Source organism: Prunus mume, linkage group LG4 (genome assembly GCF_029339155.1).
Source record: "Prunus mume cultivar Tortuosa linkage group LG4, ASM2933915v1, whole genome shotgun sequence".
NCBI classification, from domain to species: domain Eukaryota; kingdom Viridiplantae; phylum Streptophyta; class Magnoliopsida; order Rosales; family Rosaceae; genus Prunus; species Prunus mume.
The window spans coordinates 15698231-15712885 of record NC_142701.1 but is presented as its reverse complement, the minus strand read 5'-3'; the positions used below and the strand labels follow the sequence as shown (position 1 = coordinate 15712885).

The window sequence follows — 14655 nt, the reverse complement described above, 5'->3', positions numbered from 1 at the left end:
CACTTCCTTCCACTAGTTGGGATAACAAAAATGACATTTTTGGGGACAATGTTGATGCCTAAAATTCAATCAACTTTAAATATGTGAGATGCACGTGTCTTTAGCATATAAGTGGGTTGGTCCTAAAGAAAAGGGGATGAAGAGAGAAGTCCTCATCAAAATATATAGAGTGGTCTCTGTTTTATAAATGAGGGAGAGTCCTCACTTGCTACAACATTTCAAATGAGACTTATTGACATTACTTCGTGGCAATACGTTAAGGTGATAGCCTATCAAAGTGTGGCACATGGTTAGTAATAGTTCATGGATTCAAGAGTATATGGAGATCTTCAAACAAGTAAGCTAGTAGTTCCAATTGATATAGTTATCTAACTTGGCACTGAAGTTCTCTTATTTTCCTTCAACTTTTTAAGATACACCGTATGCTGCGGAAATGTGCATGGCATGGTTGGATGTGAATTTGATCATTTAGATGTTCTGCTGCTATGACATTAAACATCCGTGGCTTTTTGCCCTTTTTCTTGTAGTGTGGGAGTTGAATTTAGAATGGTTCCCTTGGTAGTTTTAGAGATCTTGTTCTAGTCTATCAACAGAATCTTGGTTGAATGCATTACCTTTGTTAACAAAAGCTGCATCCAAATTGTACCTGTGAGTTTTGTTGCAAGATTCCTAAAAAGAGTTTCCTAAACCCTTTTTAGTTTTATTTTTTGGGTTTTAAGGATGATTAAAAAGAGAAATAAATATAAATTCATATAATATTTTATTAATTGACATAACTTAATCACATCAATGGTCGCATAAGATGGTCAATTAATATGCAAAGAATTTATTAGTGTAGTGGTTTGGAGTAATTGTTTTTAAGGAAATGTTGTGAGTTCTTTTAAGATCCGCAGAAGTGTGTGTGAGTTTAGTTAGTATGTTATCGTTCCATTCAATAGAAAATATCCTTAAAAAATTGGTAAACTAATACGGTCAATTTTGTTTTGCGTGTCTAATAGCATTATTGATTTTTTATCGACAATTAAATTCATTTAATACCTTGTTGAAGTAATTTTGTGTAATTTATTATGCAATTTTCTGTTTCATGGACCACCTTCCTTGCTGCCGTAAACTGACATTCAACTTTACAGCGTTGTCCTTTCATTCTTATATTTCATTTTCTTTCTCCATCAAGCCTCGTCGTGATCAAGGTTTTGTACACAACCGGAAAAGGAGGAATATTAAATTATATGTCAATTTGAAAATTCATAGAAAATTACAAAAAACGATAGGTAGCACTTGTCGTACCTAAACAGAATCACCCCCCATCAAAATCCAATCATTATCGTTCCTTAATTAATTAAATTAATTGACTAATTACATCCTGCTCAACCTGCTGCTGGACGACCCAATCCCTTTGGCCATCTCTCTTAGCACGAACTTCTGAATCTTCCCAGTCGACGTCTTGGGCAGCTCCTCCTTAAACACCACCGTTTTGGGCACCATGTAGTGAGGCAGCCTTCCCCTACAATACTCCATCATCTCCTTCTCCGTCGGCTTAGGACTTGCGTCACTCTTCATGCTCACAAACGCGCACGGCGTCTCCCCCCAAAACTCGTCAGGCTTCGCCACCACCGCAGCTTCGTTCACCGCCGGGTGCGTATAGAGCACCGACTCAACCTCCACGCTGCTCAGATTCTCACCCCCGCTTATAATTACGTCCTTTGATCTGTCCTTAATTTCCAAATAGCCATCGGCATGCATCACCCCCACGTCACCGGTGTAAAACCATCCGCCTTTCATACACTTGGCCGTCCCCGATTGGTCCTTCAAATAACCCAGCATCACAGATCCTCCTCTCAAACGACCTCCCCAAGCGACAAACCGTCGCGTTTCACACTCCGCCCCGAGTTCGGATCCACCACGTCGATTCGAGTCAGCACAACCGTTCTCACTCCTTGCCTGGCCTTTAGCCTAGCTCTTTCACTCGCCGGCAACAAATTCCACTTCCCCTTCCACGCGCACGACACCACTAGCCCCGCCGTTTCTGTCAACCCGTACCCGTGGCTCACCACGAACCCCATCGATTCGGTCCGGAGCAGAACCGCTGCCGGTGGTGGAGCTCCGGCGGTCAAGATCTGAACCGGGTTCTCGAGCTTTTCGGTTCCCGGAGGGACGTTTGTGAGCATGTTGAGCACCACGGGTGCGCCGCACATGTGAGTTACACGGTGTCGTTTAATCATGGCGTAGATGATTTGGGCGTCGAATTTGCGGAGGCATATGTTGGTTCCGCCAAGCGCGGCGATCCCGTACGGATAGCTCCAGCCGTTGGCGTGGAACATCGGTAGGGTCCACAAGTAGACCGGCTCTTTGTGAACGCCCCAATCGATCAGGGAATCGACGGCCATGATGAAGACGCCTCTGTGGCAGTGAACCACGCCCTTCGGCGACGACGTGGTCCCCGATGTGTAGTTGAGGGTCATCGGGTCCCACTCGCTGGTCGGCGGAACCCACTCGAAGTCCTGATCGCCTCTCTCGACCATGTCCTCGTACATGCAGAGGAAACGATCGAGCGGTGTGTTGGGGTGCGTCAGCATCGTCGGCAATGAGGACGAGGAGAGGTTTCGGGGTGTCGGGCGGGAAGAGAGAGATGGCGTCGAGGACGAGGGATCCCGATTGGTGGTCGACGAAGACGAGTTTTGATTCGCTGTGGCGCAGGAGTATGGAGATGGTGCGGGTGTCGAGGCGGAGGTTGATGGTGTTAAGGATAGCGCCGGACATGGGGACGGCGAAGTGGAGCTCGTACATGGCAGGGGTGTTGGGAGAGAGAACAGACACCACATGGCGGCTCTTGATGCCGAGCGATGATATAGAGGAAGCGACTCGGAGGCATCGACGGTGGGTCTGCGTCCACGTGTAGGTGGTATCGTTGTAAATAAGAGAGGGGCAGTCACCGTAGACGGTGGCTGATCTTTCTAGAAAGCTGAGGGGAGTAAGAGGAGATGAGTTTGGAGGGGAGGGCTTCAGGTCTTCCATTATTTTCAGTTCAGTGTCATCAGAGTGCTTTACCCTTGTTTTTATACATACTTGATAGATATAGAGATAAGGGCAACAATAAAATATTTTGGAATTTTGCCAGGATAGGCATACCAATCCTCTTTCGCGGCTGCCAACTTGTCTTTCTCAAGATTCACTATTATTGGTGTATACTAAAATCCATTTACAACATAATAAAATGTATACTAAACTCCATTTATATAACATAGAAATTCATTTACAACATAACAAAATGTTTTTAACTTCTTTTAAATTATAAAACTGTTATTAATTTCTTAAAACAAACTCAACTCCAAAACCGCATAAAAAACTCAAAATACTCAATAGGGCATCAAAGTAATTTAATAATCAAAATTAAATTCAATAAGACTAGCTATCATTTTTGGGTTTTTTTTTTTAATTTATAAAAATTAAATGGTGTAGGGTTTAACTATATTATTCGTGCTAAGAATGAGTATATGACTAAATATCTCTATGAAAAATGGAAATGAAAGAACATCCTTGCTTGCCCATGCCATCTGAAAGTGTGTTTCAAATAGTACTACTACAACCCTTGTACTTGTTAAAAATAAATACAGATTTGTGTAAATATAAAACGGATTAAATACGTCCAATTAAAACAATCATAATTAACAATAAGTCTGGCCTGTGAACCCAATAGAGGCATGATAAATGCTGTTCTAAAGCCGTAGACACCTTCCTACGCGCAGTTATGACGCTGTCTACAACTCCAAGATACAACCCAAAAGCCTCACAGGATGTCTGGTCCGTTATGCATGCCAATGGCAGACGGGTATGCCAAGTGTTGATCGATTATCTAGGAAATAGATAAAGAGAATTGTAGGAGATGGAGAATGATGACTGTGATTCAGATATGGAGTATGAGAGTAATAGAGAATTATTCGTACTCTGTTATGAATGAGGAATTCTTTATTTATAAGACTCCAGACATCATTTTATAAAGTCACGTCTATTGAGTCAACAAATATATATGACTCTTAAAATAAATAATCATTACTATTAAAAATATAACAATAATAATAATAAGTTTTGAATTTTAATAAAATAAAACAAAATAATAAATAACTAACAATCCCCACAAGATTCAAAACTTCATAAGGAATAGTCAAAATGAAAAACAAGTAAAGATGAGGAAACTTGGGCAATTTGTATACTGTGCAATGGGTGTAGGTGTCTTCCAAACTTGAACCTACACTTAGTGTGAACAGCTTTCATATGAAGGAATCATAGTGAACTATGTCTTGAACTAGACCTCTTTGATTCAAATTACAACATGTTACACACACAGTACCAATCTATAAACTCGGTGCGGGTTAGCGCGATTAATGGCCATGCGCTTAATCTTGATTCTCATGAAAGTTATTAAAGAACAACCCAATTCTCACAGTCACGGCCTCACAACTACTTTCACTTAGGTGAGTCCTCCAAGAGTACATGTGACCCGTACCCTGCGAGAGTACACTCGGCTCCAAACTCATTCTGGATAATGTCCTTCCTTAATGTCACATCCATCAACATTAATGTCATAGGGATGAGCAGGAGATTTTAATTAATATCTTCTATTTTAGAGTTCTGGAATCTAAGTCACGCAATATGAATTGTTAATACCCATTGAACCATTTTCATGGGATCTCCAATCACAAAGGTTGGGTTACCTCCCTTGGTGACTTCCTTACGGGCTTAGGCCCATTCCCCTAGACAAATCTAGGACTGCATTCCTATATAGACCTTTGGTCAACTGATAAGCAATATTCTTTTCAGACTTCACAAAATCCAAGGATACAACTTCCTTATTTAATAGGCTTCTCACAGACTTATATCTAACTTGAATATGTCTATTCATTTTCTTATTTGTATGAGCTTGTGTTACTAAATCTATAATAGCCTTATTGTCACAATGAATAGAAAAAGCTGGAATGAGTTTGTTCACAAGGGGTATCTCAAGCAAAAAATTCTTAATCCATTCAGCCTTAGTGCATGCAGTATCAAGAGCTATAAGTTCTGACTCCATTGTACTTCTTGAAATTATTGTTTGTTTCTTGGATGCCCATGATATAGCTGTTTTACATCAGAACTATCTGTCCAATTGGCATCAAGGAAAACCTTTATAACCCAAAGTTCCTCTCATACTTGAACACTCGCTCCATTCCAATGATCTCTACTTAGGTTATGCGTATATCTGCTCATCTAGATTGTGGAGGAATAGTGAATGTTAAGCTCACCATTATTTTTCTTTAAGTCACTTGAAACCGGATAGTAAAATAGTTGAACTTTTTGGGCACTCAATTGAACTGGATTGATTCAAAGTTCTTGTGTTCACTAATTTCATTCCCAAAATAATGTAGGCACACTTCCTTGCTAGATAAGACTTCATTAAGAGTATATTCACCACCTCTATCAGACCTAAATCTCTTATTTCTCCCACCGCTTAGGAGCTTGCTAATTGATTTTCTACTTCGGTCTTGTAAACTTTTTGACATCCATTGATTACTAAGTACTAATGCATCCGAATGGTGGATCTTAAGTGTCATAATCAAAATAATCCCTTGGCTACTAATAGCCTTGTATTTGTCTAGCATCTAGCTTCAATTTCTTCCTAAACACCCATTTATATAACCAATTGAGTCCCACTGTTAATTCCCAAGTGTTATTTTGTAAAATAGATTCACACTATTTATCACCTCTTTCCAAAATGGAGCATTTATTGAGATCCTTCTCTAGCTCTAGAATGTAGGTCTCTTACTCCTCCTCGGTTCCTTGATCTACTGAATCAGTGGAGGCTTTATTGGAACATCACTATCTACCACTTGCTTATGTATAAGCTCCAAAAGTTGAAATTTCACTTATTTCAGAATTTATGTATTCCTCTCAACAGACTTAAAGGGTTTTTTAGACTTGAAGATTAGGAACTTTAGCTTGTACAATCCATCATCTTTTTTATTTTCATCAAGTTTATGTGTCCCAACCTTCCACCACCTATGCCAAACATTACTAGATTCCATATTGAAAGCTTTAGGATGAATAACCACTGTGTATAAGCTCCAAAAGTTGGGTATTCCTCTCAACAGACTTAAAGGGTTTTTTATACATTTAACTTGAACAATCCTTCTAGATTCCATATTGAAAGCTTTAGGATGAATAACCTTTACCAATAAATACCCTTATAAATACATTATTCTTGGTTATTACAACCTTATTTGATTCCAATACAACTTTGTAGCCTTGCTGTACAAAAGAAGATCCGCTAATTAAATTTCTTCTAACATCTGGCACATGTCACACTTCCTTCAACACTAAAACCTTTCCAGATGTCATCTTTAGTTCTATATCTCCAATTCCAAGCACTTGTCGACTGTGTCATTTCCTAGAGTTACACTTCCTCCACAACAAAAACAAACATGTATATTAGCTCCAGAATCTAACCACCAGTCCTTATTTTGATAAGTAAAATTGACTAAAGAATCCTACTTAAAATTTGTTTGGGAGGGCTCTTGTTCCACGTACATCTGCACTCGAGCTCTTGAACCATTATGATTTGACTTTGATCTGTACACCTCAGTCTTCTTGTGAAAACAGTCCTTAGCCACATGATTGGTTCTCCCACAAACAAAGCAAATCCTCTCTCTTTCTTGATTCTTAGTATTTTCAAAATTCCTACTTTGGTTGGTTTGTCCATCCTTAAAGTTCCTTCTCCTTGGTTGGAAATTCTTCTTATCGTTCCAAGTATTGAACTTATACTTGTTATCCTTATTTTTGTTGCTGTTGTTCTCAACTAAGTTCACAGTTGGTGGTTTCTCAGTTTCTTTCTTTTGGCTTGACCTATGTTTCTCTTCAACTCTTAGAGAATTTATTACTTGAACCAAAGTAAGTTCTCCTTGTTTATGCTTTAAGGTTCTAGCAAATTCATCCCAAGATGGAGGTAACTTATCAATAAGGCAAGAGACCTTAAAATCTTCACTAAATTTGGTTCCTTTCTTTTCTACTCCTCTTAATAGCTCTTGATACTCATGAATTTGTTCTCCCATAAACTTGTTTTCAACCATTTTATACCCATTAAAATTAGATACTGTAAACCTATCAATTCCAGCATCCACAATTCCATATGCGGCCTCTAAAGCTTGCCAGAGTTCTTTGGCAGTAGATGTAGTAGCATGGTACACATCGTAAAGATGATTAGAAAGGGCACTCAAAATTCTATTATAACTATGGTATTCAATTTGTTCTAGGTTTAACCAAGAAGATGACTCTTTACTTGGTTGTGATTCCTCAAGGGCAGAAATTAATCCTAGGACAGTTAACCAATATTTCACTTGTTTTTGCCACCTACGAAAATTATGACCGCTAAAATTTTCAGGTTTAACACTATTGGCTTCTTCTAAGTTTGCCATTTGGTAAACTAATTTCTAAGATTAAGTGAGAGAGATCAAATTGCTATGACACTGTAAAAATTTATAAAAAATAAAACAGAATGTCACACACTAGTTTACAAGCAATTTATTCTAAACTTAGAATAAATATTTGACAGATGTAATTCAATTTTGAGATGCAGACTACAAAGTTCAAACTTGAATGTGCGAATTAGGTTTTAATCAAAACTAAATGGCTATCTATTATGTTAACCAAGAAAAACTAATATCCAGAAACTTTAACAATTATCAAAACCTATGTCTTTGCTACACCACATTTGTATAACATTCTCATACCACCTTATGTGGCATAAAACAACACATCAATTAAAATTAATTTATAGTTTTTCTTTTATGAATTGACACTTTTTAATTGTTTCTACTTCATCTGCCACATAAGGTGGTGAGTGACGAAACACAGAAGTGCAATAAGCCTAATAACAAATATTTACACAAAGAACCAGAAGACAAATCTATACGGCTTTAGAATGTTAAAAAAAAATACAGATTTGTGTAAATATAAAACGGATAAATACGTCCAATTAAAAAAGGGAGTTTCACTAAAACACCCAAAATGAGGGTTGAAATTATAAAAAAACACACTATTTAAACATATAAACACACCCAAAACCCATCATTACACACACTCAAAACCCATTTATAAATACACCCAAAAAGGACTATTTTGGGTGTGTTTCTATGTTCAAATAGTGCTTGAGTTTTTTTATAAATACATGTCTAATTGTGTTTATTTATAAATTTGTATTAAAAAAATTACAATTAACAATAAGTAGATTAAAGGAGAAAGAAAGTCTGGCTTGTGAACCCAAGAGAGGCACGATAAACGTTGTCCTAAAGCCGTAGACGCCTTCCTACATGCAGGTTGTGGCGGTGTCTACAACTCCAAGATACAACCCAAAAGCCTCACAGGATGTCTGGTCCGTTATGCACACCAACGGCAAACGGGTATGCCAAGTGTTGATCATTGCCTAGGAAATAGATAAAGAGAATTGTAGGAGATGAGAATGATGAGTGTGATTCAGATATGGAGTATGAGAGTAACATAGAATTGTTCGTACTCTGTATGTTAGACCAAGAGCTAACTTGTCACAAATTTGATTATACAAAATAATAAAGGGGCTAAAACTACTCATTAGGCATCAAATTTGAGCAAAAGAAATTGTCTCACGGGATACACAAAGGACGCTCACTCCCATTCCAATTGAAAGCACATACAAGTACACACTCAATTTTAGCAAAGTTAATAATTAATTAGAGTAGCAAAAACCAGACACTTTCTAACAAACAACATTCATCTTCTGCTTCCTGGCCGTAACAAACTTCCTCCCTTCCCTTGTCTTTTCCAAATCACTCTTCCTACTCTCAAGTGCCCTTGTCTCTGCAGGTTTCCCATCTTCTTGGTCGGCAGCCTTCACATTGGAGCTAAGCTTAGATGGAAGTGTGTCTAGTTCATGCAACACTTTCTTGGATATCATTCACTAGGCGCTCCGCCAAAGTGCGAGAGAAGTCTTCTCTAATCACGACGCACAAAACTGTGACATGTTGTGCATCTGGGAGCATGGTGTAGGCAAGGACAATCCATCCAAAGCGGCGGAGCAAGTCAAAGATTTCGAACTCGTCGTGGCGGTGGTTGTACCTCAAAGAAAATCCCACCAATGGTACCCCTTCATCTTTAGAGACTATGTTGAAGCGCTTTGTCTTCTCCAATCCTTCTTTTAGTACTATCATGTTTTCACAACAATTTTCCATGACATTCCTGTATCCCTGGTTTACATGCACAAAATTCAATTAATTATGCCATACATATCTTAAGATGATATGATCACCAAGCTTTTTGTTATAGAATATCAATTATTATCAGGAAACTTCAATGTTTAATGAGAACATTGCATTCGTCTACTTATCTTATCACAATCAGATGTCTTTATAATTCTTGATTTGGCTAATTTTTTATAAGAATTATCTCTGAATACAGATCACGAAATTGACATGTAGCTTGTTAACTATTTGTCATGGACATTTATTTGGTAGCTTGCTTGCTTAGAATGAAGGAAGGAAAAAATCTTCAAATTTCATTTATAATTTGTAAGTGTACCTACCTCAAAACCCAAGCGAATCAGTTGATAATATTGAGCAATAACTTGGCTGGAACCTGCATTATGGAAAGCATGAAAACTCAGCCTACAGTTGGACATTTACCAATGTGAATAGTGTATTAAAACTGCTACGATATATCAATAAAATAATGAAGACAGTTTGAAGAGTAGGCACCTTTAGAGAAGTTAAGGGTGAAGGTAGGTTGATCTGCTCCAAGATAGTTGATATGGACGATGAGTTCCTCAGGCAAGTCCTCTTTGTTCCTCCAGATGACCCACCCAATTCCTGCATACACAAGTCCGTACTTGATAACTATGCGGGCAAGCGGAAAAACACTCAAGTTAGGGTACAAAAATGTTATAACCCAACATTACTGAGTCAGTAATGATTGGAGTATCCCATTTGAGAAGAGAGGGTCGGAAAAATGATATGTGCGTCGACGTGATCCGTATTGTCTTAATTTGTAGAATATATATTTAAAGTTTGTTATTAATTTTAAGTGCACATCTTATTCTAATATTATTTAGACAACATCAACATTACCATGTGAATACCATTTGTTTATGCATAATAAGTAATGGTATGTGTCACATCAGGAAATAAGATAAATACTGAGAGAGAGAGAGAGAGAGAGAGATATTGCATACCCAGTTTCCTTGTTCTTCTCTACCAAGAGATCATTCAGGCGCTTAACATCTTCGAATTCTCCATTGCTTTCTCAGGGTCCATTACATAGTATCCTTCCCTCAACTTCACCTCCTTCAACTCCACCTCAAAGTACCGTGCAAATTTCTCCCAGCACACCTTCAATTAATCCATACAGTAACAATATTAGTTTGATTGATTGCAATGCCAAAGTACTAAATTTTTGTAACATTCCATTAGTTACTTAAATCACATTACATTATATGTGACAGACGATGTTTTAATTATCAATTAATCATATATAATAAATAACCAATGTAACAAGTCGATTACACATGTCACATATTGTGATTTGCTAATGTAATGATATAGTTTTAAAAAAGAGTGTCCCTCCCTAACACCAATTATTGTTGAATTTTCTTTTTCTTTTTTTTATTTATTAAAATTGATTAAATAAATATGATGACCATATATAAGTACCTGGACATTGGCTCCGGTGACAATGTTGGGGTTGTCAATGGCTTGCCCTAAGCTCTCCTCTTGTTCTGCCACTTCCTCTTGAAAGCTAAGCCGGCCAACATGATGGCTTCAGAAGAGCCCACAGTTACCACTCCAACTGCTGACTCTGAATCCTCCAATGGGGCATTGAATAGATGAGCTATGATATTTAGGCATTCAATTAACATGATGATTGATGACAGGCCTGGGTATCATCAGTTGGAATTTACATAAGCTTTTTCCAATCAGAGGGACTGTTACAAAAATGACAGCCTAGAAGTTGGAGGATACAATTAGAGGGACTGTTATTTTAGACTATATATATTAATTTGTCGAATTATGTATCACTCACTACATCAATTATTATGTTAGACACATCTTTCAACTAGTCAAATTAGGCTCATTTTACTTTGACATTTGAAATCATCCTCTCTGTCCCTTCTTGTCCATTTGAGAGAGAGAGAGAGAGAGAGAGAGAGAGAACAATAATCAAGCCAATTTATTCCACGCATCAACGCTAATTGTTTCAACCTTTCACCTCATTCGTACGGTAATTGTTTCAACCTTCCAACTCATTCGTACCATCCTTTTTCCTCTGTTTTTTTAAATTTTTTTTGGGTATTATTTTGTTTCTTTGAATTTGTCATCTCTTTCAATTTGAAAAGAGAAGTGTTATGTGACTAAGAAATATTTTTTGTTTTTATGGACGGACCAATAACTAGTTAATGATGCTTTATCATATTACTAAAGTTTAACTAAGATATTACTAAAGTTTAACTAACTTTAGAAACAAAAAGCTAGTTGACGATGCTTTAGCATTAAAAAAAAACATTATCTTAGTCATTTTAGAAACAATAAGTCAAATCCTAGGAAAATAATTGAGTTTCCCCGAGTTTACTTTTTTCTCTAATTTTGCAACTAAAAAGCATTATTTCTGCTAATAACCCACTAGTGTAGTGATTTAGAATAATTACTTCCTCAAGCAAGATTTTGGATTTAAATCCTAACAACTGTGTAGTTCTATTATCATTTTTCAATTACTTTATTGGTTCGAAAACAAACAAAAATCAAATGTTCCATAGAACGCTTCGCGCGACACTGCATGATATGTTGTGGGCTCTTATTTGATGTCAAAATCCATGAGTCTATCCACGAGGGAATATTAGGTAGAGGTAAAATACATACTTTGCCCTGTGGCCAGTACAATAATTGGGAACAATGGTAATAGTATGGCTCAATCATTTCAGGTGAAATTACGATTTTTATTTTTGTCACAAATTGCAAGTTTTTTTCCTCCACTTTTAAAAATAAGAGCTAGTTGAAGACTACAGGCAATACAAAAGGCAATTGACTGGAAGTGCAATACAAAAGTCTGTTTAAGAGTGATTTTGGAGTTATCACCACAACCAATCATTTATTCGCATGTGGAGGTTGGCTCAGGGCCCCTGAGATTTTAGGGCCTGTGCGAAATTTAAATTGGAGCCTTACATAATCTTATACGAAAATACTATAAATAAAAATTTATCATAACTTAATGTCATAAAAAAAAATTTATAACTAAAAGTCACCATCAATAAACATGTAATGACAATCAGAAATCCAATTCATAAAAAATTAAATGTTTTCATTTGATAAAGTTAAATATTAGTATATTTAGTACAAAAATATGCTCCTTGTGCCCCTATAAGCACAACACAAAAGCCCTTCTATGACGTCTGATTTGCATCATGGAGGACATTTAATGATGTGGATCAAGTGTCGTAACCCGTGTCGTCGAAAAGGAGGGTCATGGAAACTTTTTCAAAACAGGACGTCTATTCGCGTCATGGAATGAGGTTTCAATGACGCGAATAGCGTGTCGTGGAAACTTTTTCAAAAATGGGGTTTTAATGACTCGGATAACGTGTCGTGAAAACTTTTTCAAAACACGACGTTTGTTCCAAGTTATGGAATGAGGTTTCAATGACTCGGATAGTATGTCGTGGAAACTTTTTCAAAACATGACATCTTTTTCATGTCATAGAATGGGGTTTCAATGACGCGTACTAGGCGCATTGAACTTAAAGACGCTGATGAGACGTCATTGAAATATTTTTCATGACACGATTTAGACGTCGTTGAAATTCTTTAATTTTTTTAAAATAAAAATTCTTAATATATATATATCTTACATTTTAATTATGCAAAAAGAAATTAATATATAAAAGCAAAAATGAAGACACAAAGGCAAAGTACTCTAAATTATATTTCTATTATTCAAAATGATTCTAGTACATTAAAATTTTCTTTAACTGTAATCCTTTCACAAAGTTCTGCAATCCTTGAATTTTTGATACTGGCATCTGTCTTCAAAACAAAGTAAACATCCAAAAAAATTGCATATCTCCATGATAGTTTGAAAGGATATGAGGCTTCATACCAAAAGTGGATGTAAATACTCAAATAATTACAATCACACATTAAAAGGATCAGAAATTAAAGGTCTAGAAATTAAGCAACATTTAAGCAAGCTTGTGTTTAATATTAAGTGCAACAATGACTATTTTTATATATAAAAGATTGGCTTGAACAGCTATGATCACCCAAAAATTGGTAATCTTTATAAACCACCAATTAAATTGGATTTGTCTTCCTAAAGTAAGTTAGGATATACTGAGTTTTTAATATACAGATTTATTCAGCAGAAGATCCAGTGGCAGCATTCATTGCTCCAAGACAAAGTCAAGTCCAAGTGATTCCCTTCCTAGTAGCAAGTGAAACAGAAACATTTAACAGGAACATTCCTTGTTCTTTCAATTCTGTAGCACCTTGGATCTTCGTGCCCACCTCCTTTATTTTGTTGTTGAATGTAGTGGAATTCACTCTGCAATTTCAACAACTCATTGAGAGGTGAGCTTCATTTGGTGTTCACAAACTAGAAATCCTAAAAAACAATGATTGTTAAACTCCCTGCTAATTGTTACAAAGCAAGAATCAATCTTCCTTTGCCTTAGAAATTTAAGCCATTGAATCAATTTATTTTTTATATAAAGATTTTAATAACAGAATCACCCAAATTGAAGCCTATTATTGATATGTCACATGCTTGTAAGGAAGTATCAGCGTCTTCATATAAACATAGTTAAAATTCTCAAATAGTTCAAAATGCTAAACGAAGAAACAATAGGTCACTACCAAGATAATCATACATAAAATGTTTACTTGACAATGACGAATAAGAATCATAGAGACAGAGAAGTGCTCAATGAAATGTGGTATAAGTACTTCATGACATGTAGAAGACGTCGTTAAATTCACAATGTTAACGACGTATGATAGGCGCCATCTAAATGTACTCAAATCAATGGTACACATCTCACATCATTGAAAATGATTTTAATGACACGTCAAGCAAATGTCGTGATAACGGTGTCATAAACTCACTTCAATGACACATTTTAAAAACACGTAATAGTTTATCACATTTAAGGACGTGTATTTTCGAGGCGTCATTAAATTTGCGTCATAAAAAGACTTCTTTTTTGTAGTGAAGGTCTCTTGTTGCCTCCAATAGGCAATCTGTGTTTAATAGAAAAAAAAAAATTGGCAATCACAAATTAAAGAGTAGTTGCACACTAATGTCATTAAACAAATTAGATTATATCGCATTAAACACAAAAGCAAAAACAAAAACATACCTAACTATCCAAAAATCAATCACATTGTATTTGCTGTCTTTATTTAAAGAATTCAAACTATTACGAGAGCTTTTTCGTCAAAAAAAAAAAAAACACCAGTACAATACTAATGTCTGAAAATTGATCTTCTCGAATTTTAAAAGAGAAATTATTAATCAAATGTTCATAATTGAGTTTTTCAAGAAGGATATATACTCCTGGTGGTTTGCTCCGATGTTCCCTTTTTTTTAAAAGTGTTTCTGTTTTTATTTATA

At 36.4% G+C, this 14655-nt stretch overlaps 1 protein-coding gene and 1 pseudogene across 2 annotated transcripts; both read right to left on the bottom strand.

Moving 5' to 3' along the window:
• Positions 1 to 1208: 1208 nt before the first annotated feature.
• LOC103327342 (2-methylpropanoate--CoA ligase CCL4-like) lies at positions 1209 to 3038 on the bottom strand. Its single transcript, XM_008229650.3, is given in 3 exon segments — positions 1209 to 1844; positions 1847 to 2567; positions 2569 to 3038. Coding segments are annotated over 3 exon segments (1656 nt in total). The 5' UTR covers positions 3016 to 3038; the 3' UTR covers positions 1209 to 1356.
• Positions 3039 to 8595: 5557 nt separating this feature from the next.
• Positions 8596 to 10847, bottom strand: LOC103327341 (glutamate decarboxylase-like; annotated as a pseudogene). Its single transcript, XR_016126435.1, has 5 exons — positions 10707 to 10847; positions 10229 to 10385; positions 9756 to 9983; positions 9584 to 9636; positions 8596 to 9248 (listed from the first exon to the last, which is right to left on the bottom strand). The product of XR_016126435.1 is annotated as a glutamate decarboxylase-like (transcript).
• Positions 10848 to 14655: the final 3808 nt, after the last annotated feature.